Raw genomic sequence first — 9,199 nt, 5'->3', positions numbered from 1 at the left:
TCATGTTATAGAACACATAGTTCAATGCAATATAACCGATTACCTATGCCACGCCGGTTATTCCAATCATAGTTTGTAAACGTACATTCTTCATTTTGACATCTGTATTTCTTAAAAGCTGTTGAGCTCCTTTTGCCAAGAGACGCTCATGGACAAATAGATATTCCCAATTGTATTATACACTTTACACAGCATAAAGAATAAACAAGCAGGTGGGGTTTTAACAGCAAATAAACACATCTTTAAAACAGGAAAAAAAGAGACATTTAATTTTCCCATTGCTGGGTGCATACAACACTAAGAACTGTTATATGGCTGTACATGGAGTAAGAACTGGAAACCTAAGAAAGGCTGTAATCTCTACGAGATGAAAAACAATCATGACTTTCCGGATTCATATTTCAGATTCACTATCATCAATATTTTGAGGCTCTTTCTTAATGCCAATCACTGAATCAATTGTCACAAGGCTGGTGATGCAATGAAACACAGAAGCCAGCAGCTGGTATTTACAGCTGACAGACTCCAGGCCTTTCTGATTCACAAGCACTGGCTTGCTCGATCGCACAGCATTGATTGCCGCAGTGTAGGCTTGCAGAAATTGTGTATTTCCTTTGGGGATCTTGTGAAGGTTTCTTGGAATACCCAATAGTGTGTTTGCAACTAATGTGGTGACCTGTGCAAGCTCTGAATGTTTGCTTTGTGCCGCATACTGATTTAAATAATAATGTAACAGGATCTCAAAGGTTCCTCCGACTGGCATGACTGACCCGGCTGGTATGAATGACTCGCGATATCTGTAACACCCACTGGAACAGGCCTCACTTTGCAAACAATTTGCTTGGTGTTGGGTAGATTCCCGGCAGGCCCCTTTGGCGCTCAACTGCTGAGTAATGTGCAATGTGTTATTTTCTTCTTCTGAGTTTTCTCCTTGCATACTCTGTTCAGCCTGGAATTCAGTGTGTGGCTTGCTGGCACTGTTGTTGGTAGAAACTGTGTGCAGCGCGTTGGGAAGTATTTCCTTGCTTTCGGATTCAACATGCAAAGTTGCCTTCTCTCTGGATCTGTTTTGCAAATTTGTTTCATTTTCCACATGATCAACAACCCTCCCTGTAGAGTAGGCTATGTATTGTCTATCCTTCTGTTTGTCGTTGCGCTCTAGCTGCATGCCACAATTAGAGAAAACATCCTCATGTCGGAAACATTGGCCACTTGTCTCCTTTTCCTCATCTGAATCTTGGTTACAAATAGCATCAAGCTCTTTGAGCAGCTGACGCACCATCTTGCATGCTCCATGAAAAGCAGAGATGTGTTGCTCTGTGAGGCCTTTCACTGGCCCACAGAGGACCACACAGTGTGGCTCAAAGGCACCAGTGCTGACCACACCCAGGTGCACATACCTGTGGGAACCGAGTATAATTGGACGACAGAATGTTGCTATGAGAGTTTCTGTGAACGTGCCTTGTGACCTCTCCCAGGAGGGCTTGTATTCAGGTGATATCCCTGTGACTCTGCAGAGGAGAGAGATTTCTTCTGCTGAAAGGCAGTCTACAAGTGAGATTCCATATAATCTGCAACAGTAAAGAGCCGTTTCTGACTGCTTGACACTGGATAAAATAAGGTTGATACCATTATTCTGCAGATGTTTCATGAAACCTTCTGTTCTTTTAGTTGCCTCGACCTGAAAGCGAAGAAACTGTGCTTCAGAGTTGACTGCAATGTCAAAACCGGTAGTGGCAAGGCCAGAGTGGACGGGTTCTGTTACAATGAGTCCCCTAAGGTCTCCCTCTACTTGGCAGAACACAGCAAAGTCTCTGTGAAGCACGAGTCCTGGAAGAACCCTTGACTTTGCCACAGGAAGGCCATAAGCAGGAGTGTGAAGTTCAAAGAAGAATTCATCCACTACTCCCACCACGTCTTCCATGTCATATCCTCTAGCGACACATTTGATGAAAAAGTCAGTAGCCATTTCAGTAATGAATTTCTGATTAATTTTTCCAATCTTTCCAGAGAAGTAGGCTCCCAAAGTTGACGTCAGTGCATCTTTGTACACTTCAGCTTTTTGGTTGGGTGGATGAAACACAGACAAGAAATGCTTACCAAGTTGGCGGCCAATGATCTTCTCCAGCACATCAATCTGAAACCTCAGCAGGGAATGACATATTTTTTTAAGCATATGGCTGTGGTTTCGATGCTTTGTTCCTTTTATTTTGGGTCCACAAACCAGCTCACCTTCATTTTTATGAATAAGGCTTTTGAGTCCTCTCAGTGCTTCGCAGAGCAGTACGATGAATGACTTGGTGCCGTCACCAGTTGCACTGCAGTGCTTCAAAGCACACCCCACTATCATTCTGCAAGAAGGAGGAAAACATTTAAGCAAAGAAAATACCATGTAAAAGTGTTTCTTAAACTACTATATCACTATATTCAGTCACGACAATTTGCTCTTTCAGCTTGTCAATGTAAGATTTGTATTGCATGTTAGGTTATTGTTATTAAAAAAACAGCAGAAGTTTCATAAACCATAATTCACATGAATGATATCACACCTGCTAATTATAATCTATAATTTACAGGATTCGTGACACCATTCAACAATAGTAAAGCCCAGAAAATAAGTTCCTGATTTCCTGATGATTAGTTAGTGTTTGTGCCCTACCCAATACAATCCCATTGAACAAGCAAAACTAACAAGTTACTTACCTTTGGTAATTCATTATCTGGTAGAGACAGGATCTAGTCGTAGATTCCTTACTTTAGAATCTTCCCCCAGGCGTTAACCTAGATCCGAAAACCGTTTCCATAATACAATAGTGTGTTGTTAGAGGGCGTTGCATGACTACGTATCAAAATCGTTTACCGGATGTGACGTCAGCGGACCTCATAGAACTCCCTCGCCAACGTGCCGTCAGTTTCTTCCGTGATGATTTTCTACACTCAAAACGTGGAGACACACCTAGAAACTGCCTATCAAAACAGTGTGCTTTGAACAAAAGACACCCTTTTGTCACACAATCACCAAATTCTTAATTCAAGGTGTTGATTTCCATAATAACATTTTTTGAGACAAAAGAGGAACTCAGTTTGTAGAGCGGGGAGGGTGGGAGGGTCGTTAACGAATCTGCAGCTAGATCTTATCTCTACCAGATAATTCGTTATTAAAGATAAGTAACTTGTTCATCTGATAGAGACATCTAGACACAGATTCCTTACTTTAGAATCAGATATCAAAACATAGTAACCCAGAAGATGGACTGCGAACTGAGACCCACAAAAAAGTAGCTAAGCATTGTAAAACCAGTCAGAACAAGAAGAAAATAGATCAGACAATCATAATAATTAAAAAGAGTAATAATATACTCTGTGACATCCAAACCTGTGGAAGTAACCACAGGTAAATAAAACCATAAAAAAGGAGAGTATGGAAACAAAGTCATCCAAGTTAGGATTTCAATTGTGTGTCATAAGCACCCAACCACATTGAAAGTATTTTATCCAGAAGAAAATAGGCCTAGTACTGAAGAAACAGACTATACACTTGTAATAATACTTCTGAGGAAGAACATCCTCTTTAGTAAAAGAACTAATTAATAAAAAGTTATGAAAACTTTAAAAACATGGGTATAGCATCACCTCATGATCAATACCATTAAAGCTATGTTCTTAAAACAAAACTTGTCTAGAGTAATGCAAAAAGACCGGCATTAATAAGAATGCAGATAAGCCCTAACATATTTCACGACTAATGACTCCTGGTCGGAGCCACTGATAAAGAGTCATAAGCAATCAAAAACATGGAATAAAGAAAATCCATGTTAATATCTCCAATCGGTGTTAAAGGCGAACTAACAGAATTGAATATTAAGCAAGTTGCTCCCTTAACGAGATGTGAACCCATGCACGAACAACTCGCCAATACTGTCAAAAGGACTACAGCAATGTCATCATAAAGAAAGAAAACATGTGTAAGAAGACTACCCATGACCCTAGGACAGTATTACCAAATGAGCTAGCGAAGATAAATCTATTTATATGTAGACTGGAACTGCATGTTCCTCCCTGTTGGAACACAGAGCAGCATCCATGCCATGGAGAAGAACCTCTTAATATGTAAAGATATACCCTAAAAGACCTTGCAGAGAAAGCATATAATTGCCCTCATTAAAAAGAAGGTGAAGACAACAATAATAATCATTTGGCATATAAAAATACTGTTTTCCACAGGCAAAGTAGCAGATATAATAAAAACACCCTTAAGATATTCTCAATATATATTTCCACTGACAGAGGAGTTTAACAAACAAAAGCCTATGCAGTATCAATGATATATATATATATATAAATAAACACACACATATATATATATATATAAAAAAATATATATATATAAATATAGATAGATACACACACACACACATATATGTACATAATTCTCTTTATTTATTTTATGTATTTATTATTATTACTTTTACTTTTTTTTAAATCTGCAAAAGGGGCCTTGGTAGAGCGCGGATACCAAGGTCAATTTATGAGTCTTATAGTGAATAAAACTAATCTACAGATGACCAGAAAAAGGTATCAATGATGAAAAACTAGAAAAATTACCAGATTCTTAATTAAGAAGAATCTGTCCGAGTTTGATGATCCATCCTATGTCAACACTACTCCAAGTGCTAACTTACGACAAGTAGAGTCATGTAAAGATGAAAATATTTGTACCTATACAAGGAATCAATAATCAACCTCATCAAACAGAATGAATATAACTATCTTCATAGAGAAGAAGAGGCAACCCTGAAAAGGGCAACCCTTCAGAAAAGAAGGAAGTCTTGAATAAAAGTGCACAAATGTAGAACAACTGCTAAAGTGTCCATATATTGAACAGTCTATAAAGCGACTGAACAGAATCTACAAAGAGATACATCTCTATGAAGACCCATTTTCAACTGAAAGAAGTCAGGAAAAGAAATAATAATGTTCAAGGTAATGCGAATATCATAGAACAGTCTACACTAAAGTGTAGAAAATACGTCAACTGTGATGAGTATCTAAGATGAGCCATTTTAGGACCAAAACAAGGAATGAAACCCTAACTTATTTGACAGTACAAAAGGGACTTAGTAAACTAACACCCTTAGTGTTGTAGAAACCATATAGAAATCAGTTTGAACAGAGAATAAACAATATACTAACCCTCCCAAAGAGCTAGTAATGTTTCCATTTCCCTATAAGGGATATTAGTAAATACACATAATTTCACAAGTTAGAAAAACTAACTCTCTGCAGAGGGAGCAATTCTGCACCCTCCATGGAAGGTGTAATAGCTCACAAATTAAGGATTGCATATTCTATATAACTCCTCTCTAGCATACTAGGAAATACTTAAATACTTCACTTAGAGTATGGCATGTACCATAAAGGTAACAACTCTTAAGCACAAGCTTTTCTTCAGAGTAAAGTAAACAATATCACCTTAACTTAGGTGTTGTAAAATGTGATAACCCTCTAGGAGGTTATTGCTAACAAATTTGAAGCAGAAAGTCATTACGTTATGTTAAGTAATGATGATACAGAAAGAAGCCTTGAACATCAGGCCTGACAAGCTCCATAAGGGTTCAGTGCGCTATATGACTCTAATAACAGGTTAAGGAAAATTATCACCTGCCAAGCATGAATACCACTAGGCATTCCAATTACTTTATGACAGATATATACATGGAAAAAATCTCATGGCCCTGCCGACGCAAGACTCATTTGTGGAATTTCCTAAGAACAAGTAACACCATACTAACAGTACAGAAGGTATCAACTAGCCAAAGAGTAGAGAGGAACCAAACAAACTTGATGCTTCACCCCTACTGTATCAAAAATGTCAATGCTGAGTCAGTGGGCACCATCACAAGGCATGTTAATCAATGTAGATTGGACTGACTCTGAAAACCCTGAGGTACATAACCAGGCACGGCAACATAGCACAACTGAGGAAGCCATAACTCGACCCATAGAATCAGTGGTATCCATGCCGCAGCGAATGATTAATTTAGCTTGGTGCTGTCCATCCAGAAGCATAGGAGAAAAAGTGCTCCTGATTTCTTCTGTAAGCGAAGGTAAAATGTTCACTAATAAGTCCCACAAAGAATGAGAGAAACGTCCAAGAGCTACAGATGTGTTCACAGAGCGTAGATTAGAACTAGTGGAGGAAAAAATATGCCTGCCACAGACGTTTAGACTCCTGGACTCTCTATCAGGTGGAACATGTTGGAGAGACTCCATATAATAGAAAGCTAAAGCAGCCTGTGCCACTAAACTTAGATAAGTAGGATGTCTTATCAGACAGGGTGGCTCACCAGGGGCAGGTCGGTAATTGTGGGATATAGCTCGGTCAACAGGGGCCCCTGTATCAAGCTTAGCCGAAGCTCCCAGCAAGACATCATGTAGTGCTTTGCTGTAATGAAGCACTTGTTCAACCGTAGCTGGATTTGATGAAGGATATCAATTAGGGATCTGAAGCTAATTCTACTTACGGAAGAGTCAGATCTAACATTTCCGCCACCCTCTTTAGCATGTCTGCAAAGGAGGAGCTCACCTCAATAGCAAGTCCCTGAGGTGAAAGTAGGCCTGAGGCTGGAGAAGAATCCAAACCACTAGCCGTAGCTAGATCAGTTAACCAGCCGTCCCCTCTAGAAGGTTCTGACTGCTTTACCGCCTCTCCACCATCTCTCTCAGTAGGACCAACATGAGGGGATTCTTGTGGAGGAAGATCAATGATAACAGGCATCACTGGTGCCGTTCCTTATGTCAAGAAGGTGATTCCTCAACGTTAATTTTGACTTCAGACAGAGAGAGGGATTCAACTGTGATCGGTGCCACCAGCAGAGTCGCTTCAGTTGATCGAATGCAGGCACCAAAGGTGGGATCTCCAAAGGGCTGTGCACTGGCGCCTTAACGGCTTTGCCAACTGACACCAAATGCCTAACTGAATCCGAGGGTGAACCCGCCGGCATGGATACAGTCAAGGCACTTCGCACCTCCTTGGGACCCACAGGCACTCCAGATTGAGGTAACTGAACACATCTTGCGCAAAGGGAAGCATAACATTCACACAACTGGTCTAGAGTCGCCCCCTTCTTCTGGAAAGGGAGCGAGATGCGGGGCAGACTCTGATCTCGTCTCCTTAGCAGAGGAATGACAGAAGGTCGTGTGGGGTGAAGTCAGCAACCTCTGTTACTTGGACAGCTTACACGACTTATTTTTTTTTGCGGTGGAGAACAGTGTCCATGAGAACGACTCCTTGAACGGCTCCGTGAATGGACGTCAGACGTCGAAGGAGACCTCAATCGACGGGAAGACCGAGATGACTCCGACATCTGCTGCGTAAGGAGCTTCATCTGGTGCTGTCGTGGAGCCTTCGGCCAAAGTTGCTGCCAGGAGTCGCACTGGTAGAAACACCCAGTGCTCACCCAGTCAATACATGCATACCGTATGAGGGTCTGTAGCCATTTGTCGTCCACAGGTTATAAACCCAGAAGACATAGAAAGCACACTGTTCCAATACAACAAAAACATCTAAGTAGGCTGAAAAAAGCCAGAACAACCATCATCGGATCCGCATTGCAAGTTTCCGGATCCAGACTCACATCTGGGGGAAGATTCTAAAGTAAGGAATCTGCGGCAAGTGTTTTTATCAGATACACTATTCAACTTATTCATTCACCTTTGTTTATTTAGATTCTCTAAACTAAAACAATATGCCTGCTGTTCATTAATAATTCAAGAGAAGCTATTGATCCCATTCACCAGCAGACAAAAATGCTGATCAACTGCAACCAGCTTCAAAATCTACAGGCGATTGTTGGGGACAAGACAGTGTACACAAACAACTAAGCCCATTTGATGAGAAACTTGGAAATACAAATAAACTGGAAAGAAATTCCAGCAGCAGTTAAAGGGGTAGCAGGGTTTCCTTTTATAGCAAATATGCTTAGTCTGCATACTGGAAGGGGTGAATAGTAGGCAAGGGAGACTGATATATCATCTTTTATAGTCTGTGTGAGATCCAGGAATTGAAGAGGCAAATGCGTTCCTCTTTGGAGATATGGTATTTGACCCTATGAGAGACAGAGGTGATGCAAAGACTTACAAACTACTTGAACAAAAAAAAAGGCAATTTCCAAACTATTATGTACCCTTATATCTTGTACAAATAGTGAGATAGTAGGGATTTGTTGTAAGTTACCCCCAGATTGAGCGGCCAATGTTACTTCAACTGCACAGTGACATTTAATGGTATCATGCACTTTGGTGAATTTATCTGTACTATTTTCATACTGAATGTCTTTGACGGATACAGAAGGTATGGTGCTTATGTCTGAGTGTTTGGGGGTGTGAGTGTGATTTGTTGGGGACAGTTTGGAGGGAATTTGGGAGAGAGAGTTGGAAAAGGGGTCACACCGTTCTTATAGCATCACTTGGTTTGCAACTGTAACTGTTCCTCACAATTCAATAAGTAGATGTTTTAAAAAAGTTTGCTTAATTGAAGTTCACCCACTGCCAAGCATATCTATGTTTTAAAATCTTACTACATACCTCTGAATGTTGGGTAGAGCATCCAACTTCCTGATTTCAATAACATTTAAATGTTTGAAAAAACATCTTGTTCAAGTCATACTAATGCTAACTTAAGCATACAGTGCATAGGATTACATGGTTATTGTTAGGAATGGGGTCTCTGGTTGGCAGTCAGTTTGCACTCTGTCCAAGCAGGGACCCTCACTCTAGTCAGGGTAAGGGAGATACACAGCTCAGATAACTCTGGCTCACCTCCTTGGTAGCTTGGCACAAGCAGTCAGGCTTATCTCAGAGGCAATGTGTATTTGTACCCACACACACAGTAGTACAGTGAAAGCACAACAAAAGTGACACAACACCAGTTTAGAAAAATAGCCAATATTTATCTAAAACAAACAAGACCAAAACATTCTGAATTTTGAAATTAAAAAGTGTCTTAATCCATAGAAATCAATGGATGCGTTGTTTTTACACAAAGTACCTGGTTTGCATCAAAAATAAAGCCGCACGGGCGAGCGTGCATCAGAAAAGTTAATGATGTGTTGATTCCTTACTCGCAAGTGAGGCCGTGCTTCATTTCTTCTCCGGTCAGGTAGGCGATGCAATGTTTTTCTGTCCCACAGGAGAGCGA

At 40.5% G+C, this 9,199-nt stretch overlaps 1 protein-coding gene across 2 annotated transcripts in view; it reads right to left on the bottom strand.

The window, feature by feature from the left end:
* Nucleotides 1-247: 247 nt before the first annotated feature.
* The window catches only part of BBS10 (Bardet-Biedl syndrome 10), a 103,511-nt gene continuing 94,559 nt past the window's right edge, over nucleotides 248-9,199 (bottom strand). For both annotated transcript variants that reach the window (XM_069229574.1, XM_069229573.1), the window contains exon 3: nucleotides 248-2,351. In XM_069229574.1, the coding sequence (XP_069085675.1) occupies nucleotides 395-2,351 (1,957 nt within the window). In that variant the 3' untranslated portion in view covers nucleotides 248-394. The remainder of the gene's footprint in view (nucleotides 2,352-9,199) is intronic.

This window comes from Pleurodeles waltl, chromosome 4_1 (genome assembly GCF_031143425.1).
Source record: "Pleurodeles waltl isolate 20211129_DDA chromosome 4_1, aPleWal1.hap1.20221129, whole genome shotgun sequence".
NCBI classification, from domain to species: Eukaryota; Metazoa; Chordata; class Amphibia; order Caudata; family Salamandridae; genus Pleurodeles; species Pleurodeles waltl.
This window is presented reverse-complemented; position numbering and strand designations above follow the sequence as displayed.